Here is a 20224-nt window from a genome sequence, read left to right on the forward strand (position 1 = left end):
TCAGTTTGTCTGTGATGTGTATGCCGAGGAACTTAACTTACTACCCTCTCCACTACTGTTCCATCGATGTGGATAGGGGGGTGTTCCCTCTGCTGTTTCCTGAAGTCCACAATCATCTCCTTAGTTTTGTTGACGTTGAGTGTGAGGTTATTTTCCTGACGCCACACTCCGAGGGCCCTCACCTCCTCCCTGTAGGCCGTCTCGTCATTGTTGGTAATCAAGCCTACCACTGTTGTGTCGTCCGCAAACTTGATGATTGAGTTGGAGGCGTGCGTGGCCACGCAGTCGTGGGTGAACAGGGAGTACAGGAGAGGGCTCAGAACGCAGTAGGCCTAAGCTACAAGCATTCAGTGGTGATTTTTAGCATGTAAATCTTGGTGGGTTGCATGTGGGTTGCATGCCAGCAAAGCCACTACACAACACAACACTAAACAATACATTAATTGCACTAAAGCGGTGACAAAAAGTGCTCACAAACTGTTAGGTCCGACATAAAGCTGTCACAACAGCAGAGTTCCAACAGCAGTCCCAAAACCTTACCACTGCTACCCCTGGCTTTCAGCGGAGCCTTGTCTGGCAGCGAAACTGTTCATTCAGCCTCATTTAATGCCTTAAAAAAACATAGCTGATATGGCTGACTTGCTTAAACAAATGTGGTTGGTGCTGACAATTGAGATGTACAAACTATGGCATATGGGGACGACCAGTAGATAAGAGGAAATCCTTAATTTCGATTAAGACATTAATGAGCGAGCAGAAGTAGTTAATATAACTAATTGTTCAGCACTTTGTAATGTACAGTGACAGAATTTAGAACATGGGCCGTTCTTACAGTTTACTCCCTGTACAACAAGTCAGAACCGTAGGATAAATAAAGGGGGCATATAAAAAGAGACAATGAAAGCTCTTACAATATTCAATGATTACATCTCTCTAAAACAGGTTATAGGCTACATGTTCCCCACCAAGTTAGAACAGTAGGCGAACGTAATAGGTGAAAATAAACCAAATTATTAGGGTGAGGCACATTGAGCACCGTTTGGGTCTTTGCGTGTCAAAAAAGATACACGTTATATACCACTATTTAACACATTAAAATAATATTTTAATTTGACACGTCAAATAACACAATTCTAAAATAGAATGTTGTGTATGCTGAATGTGCATGTGCAAGTGAAGCGTCACCACTACTATCAGTAGCACTTTCAAAGCTGAACAAAAATAAGTTTGCAATCAAACACACACCGGCCACGAAAGATGTGTTTACAATACCGCGCTGGTGAAAATAGATCCAAATAGACCAGGCACATGGGCTGCTAACAGCTTACTACACAACATAAACGTAGTATTACTTTCTTAGCTGCAGTATACACATCTCCCTTGCATATGACATAATTTATGCAGCGGCATACAAGATATTTTTGGACTCCCCTTGTGAAGGTGGCGCAGCGGTCCTTTGTGGGCAAATTTTGTCATCAAAGTCTGGTATTCCCTGGATTTAAAACACACAGCCACTCTATTAAATAGCAGGCTAGTGGTTGCTATGCAATGCTTACAGTTAGCCACTGAGTCCTCATTGTTGAATTTATTTCCAACTTGTTGTGTAATCTTTATGTCCAATGGCCGATGAGCATCGATACCTTTCTATAATTTCTCTTCATTTTTAAAATCTTCATATGACAAGGATTGAAAGTGATTTGCCAGTAGATTGTCAACTTCATTGATGATGATGACTGCTAGCTAAGACTGAAAGTAAGATGTTTACATGATCAGTCCAATTAAAGCTACTGTACATATAACGTGATTTGACGTCATTTTATCTGTGGCCAATGACCTTGAGCCTTCTTGGAAGGGAACTTGTAATATAACTCTATGGCAGGACCCAAAGGGCTGAAATGTTGGATGTCTACACTTACTAAGGACTTAAATTTGGCGATGACGTTCTGTCCCCATGAGTGTCAGAACACTGAGCCAATCACAGAGCAATGCTCTTATTTTCTGCTGGCTCACACCACCACCACAGAAAGCACTGAGCTAGGCTGAAACACCTGCATTCTGGAGCTGCCTCACTCAAGAAAATAAAAAAGAGACCACGCTTGTATGCGGCTTTATTAACTCAATGATATATATAATTTTTAATTGTTTGCAAATGTATATGTGACACGTATTAATGCCAAAATAACATGCAAAACTGGCAAGCCCCCCACCCCCAAAACATATATTTATATTAAATATATATATATATTTTTTTTTTTTGGGGGGGGGGGGGTTGAAAATGAGGGGCTCAAAAGAGCTCCTCCTGCCCTGAATGACGGGTCTCCAGTGAGCCTATTTCAATCGTATTGAAATACATTTCATGTTCAATCAATTGGGTTCTAATTTTGGTACTTGTAGGCTGTTTGTAATTTGTCTCAAAATATTTCATGATGTGTAGCCTAAGATGTGTGCAATGATTTGTCAAATTGGTGATTTTGTGAATTTATATTGGCTAAGCATTAGAATAAGTCGCTTCAAGAGCAGCGCTCTCTTTCTCTCCGTCCCATCACCATCGACACATGCTCCAACGACTGACTCAGCGACTGTTACCTCTGCGTGGCGTTTTGGGAAAAGCGTGATACATCTTCGGCCGTTGTAGGAAAGATGCATCGTTAAGATACTCGTAGGACTAAGTTCCATCGCTATCTGGAAACCGGTCCCAGACCTCGCCAGAGCTCACCCACGACAGTAAGGCAGTGATGGCAAGACAAAAGCTGGAAACGCCCCCCAAAACATTGGCACGTTGATAGAGGAGGCACTTCTTCTACCTTATCTCTTATCTCTCATGTTTTGTCTGGTCCGCATCATGCGATACATTTGGGGATTCACTCAGCCATGCAAATGCCTAGAACTTTTAGTTCGGGGTACAAACCTTACACATGCAACACTTGAAATCAGTTAAATATCCTATTGATATTGATTTTGTAATGTGACGCAGGTAAAGAAGTCAATGTTATTGGTTTGGTTCTGTGTTTAGATATCTGAGAGGATTCTATTAGGCACTCTTAGCCATGGGCATTTTGGTGGTGCATGTCCAGGGGTGCAGGACACATATTGCATTTGCCCCAGGCCGCTATTTTCATGCCACCCCCAAAAGTGTTTGTCTGCTACAATGCGCCATGCTTGAGATGAATCTTCTGATAGGAGAGTATTCATCTCCAGAAGGCGAAACAGGACGCATCTCGATGGAAGCACGCTAGGCCCTTTTATCCACCACTGCAGCGGAACTTAGATGGAATGATAAGGCACATTGCTCATACCACTGCAGGTCTCCTTTCTCCTTGTGGGAGAGCGAATGCGCGCGTAGGTGCATGTGTGTGCGTGCATGTTTTTTTTTTCGTGTGTGTGTGTGTGTGTGTGTGTGTGTGTGTGTGTGTGTGTGTGTGTGTGTGTGTGTGTGTGTGTGTGTGTGTGTGTGTGTGTGTGTGTGTGTGTGTGTGTGTGTGTGTGTGAGAGAATGGAAAACGCTGCATGTGTGTATCTGCTTGCAAGGCAGATATTTACAGAATTCCCCCCTTCCCCCCATCTCACATGTATTGTTATCATCATCACTGACAAATGCTCAATCCGGTCAATTTGAGGGAAAGAAAAATTGGTAGTGAGTCTTGTATGATAGTAAAATTTAATGAATAGCCCCATATCATAAGATGAGTTGAGGTGGATATGTTGATGATTTGCATGCTGATTTAAGAAGGATGGTAAATAGTCATAAAACATGTTTTCCAATAGCCACCTCTCAGTCATGCAGAAACACTGTCCTCATCTGAAGGAGTTTGCATTTTGAGAGCATGTGAGCTGGCTCAATGGACTATGGAGACAGTCAATTCAATTCAAATGCAATGGAGATTTTTATTTTGCATGTGGTTTATTATCAAAACCTAAGGGACTCACCGACAAAAAAAACAATAAAGTGAACCGCCTAATCGTTAATTTAATCAATGAATGAATAATCGTTTTACGATGAAAATAAATACCTACGATCAATAAAAGGAATGGAAAATAACACCCTGAAAAAAAAAACATGACATTCTAACCGATTTCAGCATGTTTCCAGCCTTGGGTGTTCCATAAAAGCGACATAAGAGGACAAATGCATTTCACTGAAGGTAATACAGTATATCACAATTAGGTAAAACTTCCTAGTACCGGACATGTGCTATCCTGTCAACTCCTTGTCCTGGAATGGCAAGGAGTGGCATGATGGCACAACAGACAGGCTATAACTCTCCTTCATCACGACAAATAAAAATATAGAGGTTGAGAAAGGTTGAGCTGAAAAGAACTTGAGGGCAAATTGAGATGACAATTCTTCACAATCTGATGGTATATGTTGAATTTGATAGTAAAACGAGCATTGACTATGAAACATCACTCAACACTCTAGCAAGCTTCGTGTAGAATTAATATTTCAATATCTTGTGAGATGTTGTCATAAAGCATTTGTTATGAAACACGAGATACAGGCTGGAACTAAGTGACATTTTGTTCTATCTTTTTATTCAAATAAATGAGGTAGTCTAATGATCATATTCAGATACTATACAACCAGCCTTTCATTACCAATCAATTTAAATAAATGTTGTATTGTCAAATGCCCATGCTATAAATACGCACACTGCCTAGCCTGTCGTTTCATTGTTTGTGCTCAAAATGTTATGTGCTGTTTCATAAAAACGAATTTGAATCGAAAGTGATTTAATTTGAAATAACCACTTGGGCATACACTTACATGCCTTTACATAGGCTATCAAATACTCAAAAACAATGGCACCAATTAGAATAGTCCTTTTGGGTTAATTATATGCCATTGAATGGCATTTTCCTCCTCCTAGGCTTATACAGTAGGCCTATTTTTTTTTTTTAAACGATAGTGAATATTTGACAGTAGGCGCGGCCAAAGCAGACGGAAATATGAATTATGTCCCTCCCTCAAGAAAACAAAACCTCCTGGGTTGGTATAGGCTAAATCTATAAGTAGGCTATTCGCGGAGTCGAAGGAGACAAAAGGAATAATCTTACCACAAATGTAACAACTCTTGAAAGGGATATTGACATTTGAAACTGTCAGGAAGTTGCTGTTGGGTTGTTTAGCGCACTACCGATAATTACATTTTAAATGCACTGGAAAAGTGAACAGAAATTAGAATGTTGCAATGTTGTTGACGAGAATGAAAACGTTTCCAACGATGGGGTAAGTTCTGTTTTTCTAGCCTAGGACTAACCTACTTAAAAAAGAAAAGGATGCGTCACAGATTCTGCTTTCATCGGAACAAGAATTGGGCCATCCTTTTACCGCAGCCTGCAAAGATATAGCTATAGGTGTATTGTAAAAAAAAGTGCGCAAAATGATAACAAAAGGGGTTGAAATAGAATTGCTTGAAATTACTTTGGCAATTATACCTGTCAACATTATATTGTCCGTCTTATATAGCGGCAGGTTCAGTGTTTTCACTTCCTAAATATTCAGCAATTAAGAAAACTCAAGTAGTTAATGAGACCTCTTCACCTTTAGGTTGTCCCAGGCAAACGTTTGTGTCAAAATTAATTGGTGTTATTAAATAAATCAATTCCCTTTCCCTGTCTACCTCGCGCTGGTTTTGATTGACATGCGAAATTGATACGTTGGGGAGTCAAGCGATGTGCTAAGCTGTTCAAAATCCCCAAATGCAAATCTCAAGAGCATAATGCACATTTGATAACTATTACCTCAAGTGTCGCCTGTTTTTTTTTTCTAAAGTAATGGCTATCCTTCCCTTTTTAAATGTAATTTTGATAATCGCTGGGGTTGTCATGTTAAAAGGTGAAGAGGATGATAGTTATGGGATGTAGTTTGGGGAGGTTTTTTTTTTAAAGTCGCTGAGTGTGACAGACCAAAATCCCCTGTTCCTATAGCTTGTAGTCATGTGTGAAGATTGCAAAGGCGACGTAGAGGTTATCAGTAGGTGGAGAGAGGGCAGGAGAGAAATTCGAATGGTAAAATTTCCTAATTTGATCTGATGAATAATTTGCTAACTAAAACATATGTTTTGCTTACAAATTCGCCATGCACTAGGCTACTCACATGCGATTATTTTTAAATTATAAAGGTAGAGATGTTTGTTTGTTTTGTTTCAATCGCATGAGCCTGTCAAAATAATGTTTTAAAAAAGTCATTTAGCAAATAATAAGAATAATTGGAATGAACCGGATAACCTGAGACGTCTAATTCCCGCATTAGTAACTGGCACTAATGCGTAATTTGCGCCAACGATTTTGTTAGCAGGTGTATAAAGTAATATTCCGCAGAACCTGCGTCTTAACCGCGGTATGTTGTTCTATTCAGGGCACACCGGTGGAAGTTTTGGGTGACGATTCCTGCTCCCTCGGCTCATCCTCCCCGTCGCTCCAGGCGATGGTGTCTGCACCTCTGTTGGGTAGAACTGTTTGTGCAAGTTGCAGTGAGGACATTTTGGATAAATACTTGCTGAAGGTAACATTTGTGATTGCATCTTGTTGCAACGTTTCATATTTTCTTGGGGTGGTCATTTTCGTGCATAGCTTGTACCTTTTTGTATTGATTTTAGTCGACTTACTGTACAACAATAGTCACGTTTTCTATTAGCATTAGCCTACTACTAAATAACGTAAGAATATTCTTGTTATTTCATTACTGTATGTTTTTTTTCATAGGTTAACGACTTGTGCTGGCATGTGCGTTGTCTCTCCTGTAGCGTGTGCCAAACATCGCTTGGCAGTCATACAAGTTGTTACATCAAAGAAAAAGAGGTCTTTTGCAAATTGGACTACTTTAGGTATTTGAAATTGTTCTAGAATACATAAACGATACAATCAAGTTATTTATTATTTATTTGTTTTAATGTAAGGCATTTCTATGCGTGTTCACATCATCGTATTTGGCATAAATAATACATCAATAAATAAACATATCATAATTTATTTGTAGCATATTATTTACAAGATTGGATAGCATGTTGCGGCTACATTTAAAAAATATATATTTTACCCTTAATTTTCCATGTAAATTGACTGAGAACACATTCTCATTTACAGCAACGACCTTGGGAATAGTTACAGCGGAGGGGGGTCAATAAGTCAATATGCTATTTATGATGTCCTTTTATTTGATTTAGCATTTAATTCCACGACTAAACCACAATCTAACCGCAATGGCGAGTATTTGCCTGACTATTAAAACCTGTAGACTATTTATTACAGAAGATATGGAACATGGTGCGCGTGCTGCGGTCGAAATATCCACTCTACAGACTGGGTCCGCCGGGCGAAGGGAAACGTGTACCACCTGGCGTGTTTCGCCTGTTTCTCCTGTAAGAGGCAGCTGTCCACGGGGGAAGAGTTTGCCCTGGTGGAGGAGAAAGTGCTGTGTCGTGTCCACTACGACTGTATGCTGGACAACCTGAAACGCGCCGTGGAGAAAGGTGAGCATTCTGCAGCAGAGTAATACAAATATTAGAACTTATGCGGGTATAGCGACCTGAATTATGATGGAAATTAAATCGAATAACCATTATGAAAAGCAGCAATCTTTGTCAATTCAAACATGTACTAATGTTTGTTTATTATCAACATAGGTCAGGTGGAGTCTAACTAAATAAGTAGTACTAACAAAATAGATGATGTTCAAAGTGTTTCTTACTTTCTTACTTTCTGGAAACCACTGAGGAAATAATAATACGATTAATGCATTGTCTTTGATTCATAATTTCTGGTCAAATTGATCATATATATGTATACCTTTACTATACTGTAAAATACATCAACCAAAAGATAAAGCCCCTTGACATTTATAATAAAACAGCCTAAATTAGTTTGTCAATTGATTTAAAATAAAATAAAAACTGCCTATTGTCTCTGATAGGGAACAAAAGTAACTTCCCATTTCTCAGATAAGAAGCCATTTGGTGTATAGATGTCAATAAACAAGATAAGCTTTAATATTATTGTTTTATGCTTGCCATGTCGAGTATTATGATTATGAGCTCATTAATTAAGAAGATCCATCATCTCTAATCAGGAAGTGGTGTGAACCTAGAGGGGGCGATGCCAACAGAACAGGAAGTGAATCAGCCCAAGCCGTCGAAAAGAGCGCGCACCAGCTTCACCGCTGACCAATTACAGGTGAGTATCACCGTACTGTCAATCTCTCCGAAACATAGCCACAATATATATTACATAGCATTGTGAGATAGCTGGATATTGAATTTTGGTTCAATATGGATTAATGCCACAGGTTTGTTCTATTGAGATTTCAAATCTTAATGGGAGCATAAATTCTGCTTGGCAAGCATTAATTGTCAATAGTGTCTGACTGTTCCCAGTCAATGGGTTCAGGCTAAGTGAGGAACAATGGATGACCACATGTGATTGACCTCTTTAGACCTTATGACCCCTCCAGGTGATGCAGGCCCAGTTTGCCCAGGACAACAACCCAGATGCCCAGACCCTGCAGAAGCTGGCAGAGCAGACAGGCCTGAGTAGGAGAGTCATACAGGTTAGATATTCATACACAGTTCTAATCAACGCATGCCTTAATCAGAATAGGATATGACTGAATTTCTGCAGTTCATTCGTAATATTTTTGAGGATTTGTTACGTTGAAAAACAACCTACGAAAAACACCCTTCTGGGTTTCCCGAAATTTCCTCAAAAACAGCATTCTGGGATTGGTACATCTGTTTACCAAAACAAGTGGTGGGGTGACAGCTTTGTTGTTGTTTGAATTTCAGATTTCCCCTTTAATCCTCATACTACCAACATATTTGACATAAATGGATTACCAACTGGGGTCATTTTGACCCAATAAGAAACACCATTAGACATGTAAAAATCAGCAATAAAAAAAAATCATGAAAACAGAATGTTTCGTAAAAGTACAGTTAATTAGCATATTTTGTTAAAACAAAAAAATAATGTATAATATATACACTACAGTTCAAAAGTTTGGGGTCACTTAGAAATGTCCTTGTGTTTTTAAAAAGAAAAGCTAATATTTTGTCAATTAAAATAACATCAAATTCATCAGAAATACAGTGTAGACATTGTTCATGTTGTAAATGACTATTGTAGCTGGAAACAGCTGATTTTTAATGGAATATCTACATAGGCGTACAGAGACCCATTACCAGCAACCATCAATCCTGTGTTCCAATGGCGCGTTGTGTTAGCTAATCCAAGTTTATAATTTTAAAAGGCAAAACATTACAATTAAATCAATTTTAATCCCACACAACACAATGTTGAAAAAGTAAAGGGGTGTGAATACTTGCTGAAGGCACTGTATGTGGATTGTACTTTGGAAATATATATATATTATATATATATTCTACCACTTCGACATTAGAGAGTATTTTGTGTAGATCTTTGACAAAAAATGACAATTAAATAAGTAATCCCACTTTGTAACACTACAAAATGTTGAAAAAGTAAAGGGGTGTGAATACTTTCTGAATGCACTGTATGTGGATTGTACTTTGGAAATATTATATATATATACTTACACAAAATACTGAACTTACACAAAATACTCTCTAATGTCATATATACAATCCACATACAGTGCCTACTCTCTAATGTCAAAGTGGACGAAAAATTCTAACATCTAAACAATTCATGAAACATAAAACACTAATATATATTGATTAGATAAGTATTCAACCCCCTGAGTCAATACATGTTAGAATCACCTTTGGCAGCGATTAGAGCTGTGAGTCTTTCTGGGTAAGAGCTTTCTAAGAGCTTTCCACACCTGAATTCTGGAACATTTGCCCTTTATTCTGTTCAAAATTCTTCAAGCTCTGTCAAATTGGTTGTTGATCCTTGCTAGATAACGATTTTCAGATCTTGACATATATTTTCAAGACGATTTAAGTCAAAACTGTAACTCAAAACTGTAACTCGGCCACTTAGGAACATTCACTGTCATTTTGGTAACTAACTCCAGTGTAGATTTGGCCTGTTTTTTTAGGTTATTGTCCTGCTGAAAGGTGTCTGATGGAAAGCAGACTGAACCAGGTTTTCCTCTAGGATTTTGCCTGTCCTTAGCTCCATTCCATTTCTTTTTTATCCTGAAAGACTCTGTAACTGTCTTAAAGTCACCATTGGCCTCATGGTGAAATCCCTGAGTGGTTTCCTTCCTCTCTGACAACTGAGTTAGGAAGGATACCTGTATCTTTGTAGTGACTGGGTATATTGATACACCATCCAAAGTGTAATGAATAACTTTACCATGCTCAAAGGGATATTCAGTGTCTGCTTTTTAAAATGTTTATATATCTACCAATAGGTTCCCTTCTGCGATGCATTGGAAAACCTCCCTGGTCTATGTGATTGAATCTGTGTTTGAAATTCACTGCTCGACTGATGGACCTTAAAGATAATCGTATGTGTGGGGTAAAGAGATGAGGTAGTCATTAAAAAAAAGTATGTTAAACACTATTCTTGCATACAGAGTGAGTCCAACTTATTATGTAGCAAATCTTTACTCCTGAACATATTAGGCTTGCCATGACAAAGGGTTTGAATACTTATTGACTTTTTAGCTTTTAATGTTTTTGTAATTTGTACAAATTTTGAAAAACATAATTCGACTTCGACACTATGGGGTATTCTGTGTAGGCCAGTAACAACACATCTCAATTTGATCCATGTTAAATTCAGGCTGTAACACAACAAAATGTGGAAAAAGTCAAGGGGTGTGAATACTTCCCGAAGGCACTGTCAGTACAAAAAAAATCAGATTTAGCATTAGTTCATTGTAGTATCATTTCGTTTTTAGAATTTTTAAGTAAATACTAATTACATCATATTTATGTGGTAAAAACAACCCCAAAATTCGAAATAAACTTCATTTTATTGACAAACATTTATTCATACATTGATCCTGAGAGACAATGACCATGAATATGGCATAGTTTTCTTTAAGTACTTACCCCACAGCCAGCAGTAAAACCTATGGCATAGTACCTATGGCAGGATGCTTCAAAAAATCATGCCCAAGTCACTTCAAACCAAATGTTACAGCAACCCAAATACCATAACAAGTTGTACATATAGAATATTGGACAATATTATAGGAAGTCTGGTATTTATATAACATTTCCCAAATGATAACTTTTTTTCCAGAGAGTAAACACCAATACAGCACTATGTACAGTGCATTCGGAAAGTATTCAGACCCCTTGACTTTTCCCACATTTTGTTACATTTTAGCCTTATTCTAAAATTGATTAAATAATTTTCCCCCTCATCAATCTATACACAATTCCCCATAATGAGAAAGCAAAATCAGGTTTAGAAATGTTTGCAAATGTATTAAAAATTTCAAAAACTGAAATAACACATTTACGAGTATTCAGTATTCAGACCCTTGACTCAGTACTTTGTTGAAGAACCTTTGACAGCGATTACAGCCTCGAGTCTTCTTGGAGATGACGCTACAAGCTTGGCACACCTGTATTTGGGTAGTTTCTCACATTTTTCTCTGCAGATCCTCTCAAGCTCTGTCAGGTTGGATGTGGAGTGTCGCTGCACAGCTATTTTCAGGTCTCTCCATAGATGTTCGATCGGGTTCAATTTTGGGCTCTGGCTGGGCCACTCAATGACATTCAGAGACTTGTCACAAAGCCACTCTTGCGTTATCCTGGCTGTGTGCTTAGGGTCGTTGTCCTGTTGAAAGGTGAACCTTCGACCCAGTCTGAGGTCCTGAGCGCTCCGGAGAAGGTTTTCATCAATAATCTCTCTGTACTTTGCTCCGTTTATCTTTCCCTCAATCACAACTGGTGTCCCAGTCCCTACCTCTGAAAAACATCTCCGCAGCATGATGCTGCCACCTCCATGCTTCACCGTAGGGATGGTGCCGGGTTTCCTCCAGACGTGACGCTTGGCATTCAGGCCAAAGAGTTCAATCCTGTATTTATCAGACCAGAGAATCTGGTTCCTCATGGTCTGAGAGTCCTTTAGGTGCCTTTTGGCAAACTCCAAGCGGGCTGTCATGTGCCTTTACTGAGGAGTGGCATGCATTTGCGACTCTACCATAAAGGTCTGATTGGTGGAGTGCTGCAGAGATGGTTGTCCTTCTTGACGGTTCTCCCATCTCCACAGAGGAACTCTGGAGCTCTGTCAGAATGACCATTGGGTTATTGGTCACCTCGACTGACCAAGGCCCTTCTCCCTCAATTGCTCAGTTTGGCTGGTTGGCCAGCTGTAGGAAGAGTCTTGGTGGTTCCAAACTTCTTGGGGACCTTCAACTTCTTGTGTTCTTGGGGACCTTCAATGCTGCAGAAACGTTTTCGTACCCTTCCCCAGATCTGTTCCTTGACACTATCCTGTCTCTGAGGTCTATGGACAATTCCTTCGACCTCACGGCTTGGTTTCTGCGCTGACGTGCGCTGTCAACTGCAGGACCTTATATGAACAGGCGTGTGCTTTTTCAAATCATGTCCAATCAATTGAATTTACCACAGGTGGACTCCAATCAAGTTGTAGAAACATCTCAAGGATGATCAATGGAAACAGGATGCACCTGAGCTTAATTTCGAGTCTCATAGCAAAGGGTCTGAAAACTTATGTAAACAAGGTATTTCTGTTTTTTAATTGTAATACATTTTCTAACATTTCTAAAAAAAACAGTTTTTTCTTTGTCATTATGGGGTATTATGTGTAGATTGAGGATTTTAATTTGTATTTAACACATTTTAGAATAAGACCGTAACGTAACAAAATGTGGAAAAAGTCAAGGGGTCTGAATACTTTCCGAATGCACTGTATACATTTAGAGGGTTGCTGGTTTCTGTGTTACAGTTCTACCAATTATTCATACCACTGAAATACTTTTATGAGCTGTTTTGACTGCAACTAAGCATATATGTAAGGTGATTTTGTACAGTGTCACGCATAGTTCTAACTTGGTATAACTATAGGAAAGTACATAAGGTGCTCCATATCTGCAGATGATCTGTCTATCTGGACAAAATCACTGATACAGGGCCCCCTCCACCCACTGATGATACCGCATGTATAACTGAATGTTATGTCTCCAAAGAAACCTGGATTTCTTAAAAATACTTTAAAAAATTTGGCCTAGAATAACTACTTTTCAGAGAAAACACACCAATACAGCTCTCTGTAGATTCAGAGTGCTTCTGAGCTCTGTAGTGCAGTTCTATCAAATATTTATACCATTGACAGATGTTGAATACCGTTGGCAGATTTTTATTGCAAAAAAAAAGTAACTTTTTCTTTTGTACACAGTCGTACGAAACGTGGTATAGAAAAGTACAATGTCAGACAAGAGTACATGGTGTGCTATATCTCGGCAGATGATCGGTCTATCTGGTCAAATTCACTGATGCAGGTCCCCCCTCCACTCTCTGGTGGTATGGATAACTTGATATTTAAGTCTCCAGAGTAACCTAGATTCACATAAAGGTCCTATTTATCAAATGACTACACTCTTCGAAAAAATAGTTCCCATAAGGGTTCTTTGTGGAGGGATAGGTTTCTACCAATAACATTTTTGATCAGAAGAACCCTTTTTGGAAGTCAAGGGTTCTTTGTAAGGCACAAGGTTCTACCAGGAACCTTTAAAATATTAAGAACTGTTTTTGGAAGAAGAAAAAAAGGGTATTTGATGATTCTTTGGAAGGCAAGGAGGAGTATTTCAAATCAAATCAAATGTTATTGGTCACATACAGATGGTTAGCAGATGATAATGCGAGTGTGGCGAAATGCTTATGCTTCTGGATCCGACAGTGCAGTAATATCTAACAAGTTATCTAACAATTCCCCAACAACTACCTGTGAATGAGAATATGTACAAAAAAATATATGGATGAGCGATGACTGAGCGGCATAGGCAAGGTGCAATAGATGGTATAAAATACAATACAGTGGGGCAAAAAAGTATTTAGTCAGCCACCAATTGTGCAAGTTCTCCCACTTAAAAATACGAGAGAGGCCTGTAATTTTCATGATAGGTACACTTCAACTATGACAGACAAAATGAGAAAGAAAATCCAGAAAATCACATTGTAGGATTTTTTTTATGAATTTATTTGCAAATTATGGTGGAAAATAAGTATTTGGTCAATAACAAAAGTTTATCTCAATACTTTGTTATATACCCTTTGTTGGTAATGACAGAGGTCAGACGTTTTCTGTAAGTCTTCACAAGGTTTTCACAAACTGTTGCTGGTATTTTGGCCCATTCCTCCATGCAGATCTCCTCTAGAGCAGTAATGTTTTGGGGCTGTTGCTGGGCAACACAGACTTTCAACTCCCTCCAAAGATTTTCTATGGGGTTGAGATCTGGAGACAGGCTAGGCCACTCCAGGATCTTGAAATGCTTCTTACGAAGCCACTCCTTGTTGCCCGGGCGGTGTGTTTGGGATCATTGTCATGCTGAAAGACCCAGCCACGTTTCATCTTCAATGCCCTTGCTGATGGAAGGAGGTTTTAACTCAAAATCTCACGATACATGGCCCCATTCATTCTTTCCTTTACACGGATCAGTCGTCCTGGTCCCTTGGCAGACAAACAGCCCCAAAGCATGATGTTTCACCCCCATGCTTCACAGTAGGTATGGTGTTCTTCGGATGCAACTCAGCATTCTTTGTCCTACAAACACGACGAGTTGAGTTTTTACCAAAAAGTTATATTTTGGTTTCATCTGACCATATGACATTCTCCCAATCTTCTTCTGGATCATCCAAATGCTCTCTAGCAAACTTCAGACGGGCCTGGACATGTACTGGCTTAAGCAGGGTACAGGTCTGGCACTGCAGGATTTGAGTCCCTGGCGGCGTAGTGTGTTACTGATGGTAGGCTTTGTTACTTTGGTCCTCTCTGCAGGTCATTCATTAGGTCCCCCCGTGTGGTTCTGGGATTTTTGCTCACCGTTCTTGTGATCATTTTGACCCCACGGGGTGAGATCTTGCGTGGAGCCCCAGATCGAAGGAGATTATCAGTGGTCTTGTATGTCTTTAGTTTGCTAATAATTGCTCCCACAGTTGATTTCTTCAAACCAAGCTGCTGACCTATTGCAGATTCAGTCTTCCCAGCCTGGTGCAGGTCTACAATTTTGTTTCTGGTATCCTTTAACAGCTCTTTGGTCTTGGCCATAGTGGAGTTTGGAGTGTGACTGTTTGAGGTTGTGGACAGGTGTCTTTTATACTGATAACAAGTTCCAACAGGTGCTATTAATACAGGTAACGAGTGGAGGACAGAGGAGCCTCTTAAAGAAGAAGTTACAGGTCTTTGAGAGCCAGAAATCTTGCTTGTTTGTAGGTGACCAAATACTTGTTTTCCACCATAATTTGCAAATAAATTCATTAAAAATCCTACAATGTGATTTTCTGGATTTTTTTTCTAATTTTGTCTGTCATAGTTGAAGTGTACCTATGATGAAAATTACAGGCCTCTCTCATCTTTTTAAGTGGGAGAACTTGCACAATTGGTGGCTGACTAAATACTTTTTTGCCCCACTGTGTATACATATTATATGAGTAGTGTAAGATATGTAAACATTATTAATCAGTTGCATTGTTTGAAGTGACTAGTGATCAATTTGTTAAAGTGACCAGGGTCTCCATGTAGGCAGCAGCCTCTCTGAGTTAGTGATTACTGTTTAGCAGTCTGATGGCCTTGAGATAGAAGCAGTTTTTCAGTCTCTTGGTCCCAGCTTTGATGCACCTGTACTGACCTCGCCTTCATGATGGTAGCGGGGTGAACAGCCAGCGGTTCGGGTGGTTGTTGTCTTTGATGATATTTTTGTCCTTCCTGTGACATTGGGTGCTGTAGGTGTCATGGAGGGCAGGTAGTTTGCCCCCGTTGATGCGTTTTGCAGACCACACCACCCTCTGGAGAGCCTTGCGGTTGAGGGCAGTGCAGTTGCCGTACCAGGCTGTGATACAGCCCGGCAGAATGCTCTCGATTGTGGATCTGTATAAGTTAGTCAGGGTTTTGGGTGATAAGCCAAATTTCTTCAGCCTCCTGAGATTGAAGAGGTGCTGTTGTGCCTTCTTCACCACACTGTCTGTGTGGGTGGACCATTTCAGTTTGTCGTTGATGTGTACACAGAGGAACCTAAAACTTCCCACTTTATCCACTGCAGTCCCTTCGATGTGGATAGGGGGGTGCTCCCTCTACTGTTCCTGAAGTCCACAATAATCTCCTTTGTTTTGTTGACGTTGAGTGAGAGGTTGTTTTCCTGACACCACACTCCGAGTGCCCTCTCCTCCTCCCTGTAGGCTGTCTCGTCATTGTTGGTAATCACGTCCACCACTACTGTTGTGTCGTCTGCAAACTTGATGATTGAGTTGGAGACGTGCGTGGTCACGCAGTCGTGGGTGAACAGGGAGTCCAGGAGGGGGCTGAGCACACACCCTCGTGAGGCCTCGGTGTTGAGGGTCAGCGAGGTGGAGATGTTGTTTCCTACTTTCACCTCCTGGGGGCGGCCCATCAAAGTCCAGGACCCAATTGCACAGGGCGGGGTTGAGGCCCAGGGCCTCCAGCTTGATAATGAGCTTAGAGGGTACTATGGTGTTGAATGCTGAGCTGTAGTCAATGAACAGCATTCTTACATAGGTATTCCATTTGTCCAGATGGGATAGGGCAGTGTGCAGTGTGATGGCGATTGCATCGTCTGTGGACCAGTTGGGCGGTATGCAAACTGAAGTGGGTCTAGGGTGGCCGGTGAGGTGGAGGTGATATGATCCTTGACTAGTCTTTCAAAGCACTTCATGATGACAGAAGTGAGTGCTACGGGGGCAGTAGTCATTTAATTCAGTTATCTTTGCCTTCTTGGGTACAGGAACAATGGTTGCCATCTTGAAGCATGTGGGGACAGCAGACTGGGATAGGGAGCGATTGAATATGTCAGTAAACACACCAGCCAGCTGGTCTGTGCATGTTCTGTGGACGCGGCTAGGGAGGCCGTCTGGGCCAGCAGCCCTGCGAGGGTTAACACATTTAAATGTTTTACTCACGTTGGCCACGGAGTGAGGGGGGAGGCACAGTTCTTGTTAGCAGGCCGCGACGGTGGCACTGTATTGTCCTCAAAGTGGGCAAAGAAGGTGTTGATTTTGTCTGGAAGCGTGACGTCGGTGTCTGTGACGTGGCTGGTTTTATTTTTGTAGTCTGTGATTTCCTGTAGACAGACACTGCCACATACGTCTCGTGTCTAAGCCGTTGAATTGCAACTTCATTTTGTCCCTATACCGGCTTTTCTCTTGTTTGATTGCCTTCCGGAGGGAATAACTACACTTTTTATATTCATCCATATTCCCAGACCTCTTTCCCATGGTTAAACGCGGTGGTTAGGGTAGGTTTGAAAGGGAAGAAGGGTTTCACATAGAACCATGAATTATATTTCCCACCATGCTCTATTGCAGGGAGATTTTCTTTTACTTTGTAAACTGGGTGGTTCAAGCCCTGCATGCTGATTGGCTGAAAGCTGGGGTTTATCAGATCGTATAACATCGGTATGACAACAGTTTTATTTTTACTGCTCTAATTATATTGGTAACCAGTTTATAATAGCAATAAGGCACGTCATGGGTTTGTGATATATGGCCAATATACCACGGCTAAGTGCTGTGTCCTAGCACTCCGTGTTGCGTCGTACATAAGAACAGCCCTTAGCCTTATTGCTTAAGTAATAGCTGTGTTTTTCCATGCACATTGATTGGCTGATTAATTTAATGCTACACAAAGATCAATAACATACCGTTTTCTAAACTAATCCAATCTGTCAGTAATTGGATTTATTGCACCAGTTACTGAGTTTGTTGTTACAGTTTGAATACTGAGACTACCTCAATTATCTAATCTTCCCTACCTTGGCAGTCATTCTGACTGCAGGTTGTGGGTGATTAACAAATCCACTTGTTGGATACCCTAACTCTGGCTGGATTCCAATAGGAATTACACATCACTTTGAAAGCCAGCACAATGTGACTTGCAGGCCCGATGTGGCCTGTCAACCAGGGGATTCCTAACACCTCTGTGTTAGGGTATAACTAGGCCCTCAAAGAAAGGCCTTATGACATACAGTACAATACAGTACAATACAATTTTAAAGGCTAATAAGGCTGGTGGAACCGTTTATAGAGGGTTCTAGGAAGAACTCCAAAGATAAATTGGTTCTTGTTAGAACCCTTCTTAGAGTGTTCTAGGTAGAACCATATAAAGGGGTTATTTGAAGAACCCTACATATAGGGTTTTAGAACCCTCTGCAAAGTATTCTACCCAGCACCAAAAAGTGTTCCCCTATGGAGACAAACCGAAGAACCCTGTATGGTTCTACTTTTTTCCCTAAGAGTGTAAGGCAGAATTTGGTCCTTTTGGCTGGGGTCAAAATTACCCCAAAAGTCCATATTGATACAGAAACGCTAAACAATTATATGGATTTATTAAGAACAAGTTGATTGACACAGTCATGAAAAATTTGAGTAATTAAACAAACCACCCTAAAATGACCCCCAGTCGGTAGGTAGTAAGTATATGAGGGTTAACTAAGTGTGTCACTATTGAATGCCAGTACTAAAACATGACACATCTTATATCCAATCCAGGTTTGGTTCCAGAACTGCAGAGCGCGCCATAAGAAGCATGTAAGCCCCAACCACTCCTCAGCCACCCCCCTGTCCTCCCTGCAGCCCGGTCGCCACTCCCAGCCCACCCCGGCCCCAGAAGAGCTGCAGTACACAGCCTACGGCACCACAGAGGGCTCCATGCTCACCGCGCTGCACTCCTACATCGATGGTAAGCTGAGAGATAGCCCGCGAGATAGCTTGCACCCCAAATGGCACCCTAGTCCCTTTATAATGCACTACTTTTTTGGCCCTATCAGCCCCGGTCAAATGTAGTGCACTATAAAGTGAATAGGGCGCCATTTGGGATATACAATAGGCTGCACCAGAGCCATATATAAAGACATATGAGTATATCTCTGGGCTGCAGTGTGTTTAGCAGTCAAATAGAGTTATAGGAGCAGTAATCTCTTCTGGACAGACTGGAACATAAATGGTATCATTTAAAGTTGTCTGTCAAGAGACTGTGGGTTGCGATGACTTAAAAAGAGACAGTATCCCCGGTGCTCTGGTTTTCTGCCACTGGTTATTTGGACGTATCAGGATTGGGTGATGGTGGTGCTTCAAGTGGGAGTGGGTATTTCTAGCAATGATTTCAAGCTTAACGTTTCGGAATGGGTCGAGTATCTGACCCAATTACTCAAGATTTTAGTTCTGTTTTTTTATTTATTATAGAAACAGATTTAATAGAAGAGATATTAGGGCTTTGACAAAATATTTTTTTCAACATGGGATATGTCCCTAATGGCACCATATTCCCTATATAGTGCCCCTACTTTTGACCAGAGCTCTATGTGCCCTATAAGACCAGAGTAGTGCACTATAAAGTAGTGATGGATGTATTATTAGTGTCTCATGCTTGTCCTCTATCTCCACAGTGCACTCCCCTCAGTCTATGCTGTTCCATCCCCTGCTGCCCCCCCACGCCATGACCTCCCTTCCTGTGACCCACGCCTGAGCAAGACACACACACACACGCACACACAATTTGCCAGAGCCTCACACACCACCAGGGATCTTCAGCCTAGTAGGTTTCTTCTTAACAAATTAATTAAGTGTAACATTTCATGTGACTTGTCAGTAAGGGTCATGTTAGAAGCCTTACCTGTCTGAAAGGGGCCCCATACACACACTTAAGTTGTACAATTGATGTTCAATGCATTTGTCACAACGGTTGATACAGCAGTTTTTTTTTTACTTCCAAAAATATACACACAAGTACAATGGTTGAGTAAACACGTTTGTGCATACAAACTATTTTTTGTACAATACAAATATGAGTTGCATCACAACCATTGTGTCATACTTTATACATCAGTTGGATAACTGTAGTGTGTACAGAGCTTTGTGTATTTATTGCAAAGTGCCACAGTATGATGCCAAGCTTTTATCTAAGGGGGGACGACTAGACTGCCATTGACAAACCATTGTGAAGTTTATCTTAAACGATTAATTATTTGTACATCAGTATTTTAAATTATTGTTGTTTCATGTATTTATTGTATGTGATTAAGAAAATAAATGTCTATTGACAAAATTACTTTATAGAATAGTGACCAGTTTCGACTCACAACAACAACCAC

General features: G+C 40.4%; 1 protein-coding gene across 2 annotated transcripts; it reads left to right on the top strand.

The window, feature by feature from the left end:
* The first annotated feature begins 5018 nt into the window (after positions 1-5018).
* LOC118387325 (LIM/homeobox protein Lhx8) lies at positions 5019-20208 on the top strand. Of its 2 annotated transcripts, none has more exons than XM_035775558.2 (8): positions 5019-5227; positions 6359-6505; positions 6706-6827; positions 7252-7472; positions 8069-8172; positions 8450-8545; positions 18624-18813; positions 19520-20208. In XM_035775558.2, exons 1-8 carry the CDS (start codon positions 5153-5155, stop codon positions 19597-19599), a joined length of 1035 nt encoding a protein of 344 aa, XP_035631451.1. In that variant the 5' UTR covers positions 5019-5152; the 3' UTR covers positions 19600-20208. The 2 variants fall into 2 exon arrangements, with proteins under 2 accessions (XP_035631451.1, XP_035631458.1); XM_035775565.2 differs by lacking the exon at positions 5019-5227 and adding an exon at positions 5835-6009.
* Positions 20209-20224: the final 16 nt, after the last annotated feature.

Source organism: Oncorhynchus keta, chromosome 1 (assembly GCF_023373465.1).
Source record: "Oncorhynchus keta strain PuntledgeMale-10-30-2019 chromosome 1, Oket_V2, whole genome shotgun sequence".
Classification (NCBI taxonomy): domain Eukaryota; kingdom Metazoa; phylum Chordata; class Actinopteri; order Salmoniformes; family Salmonidae; genus Oncorhynchus; species Oncorhynchus keta.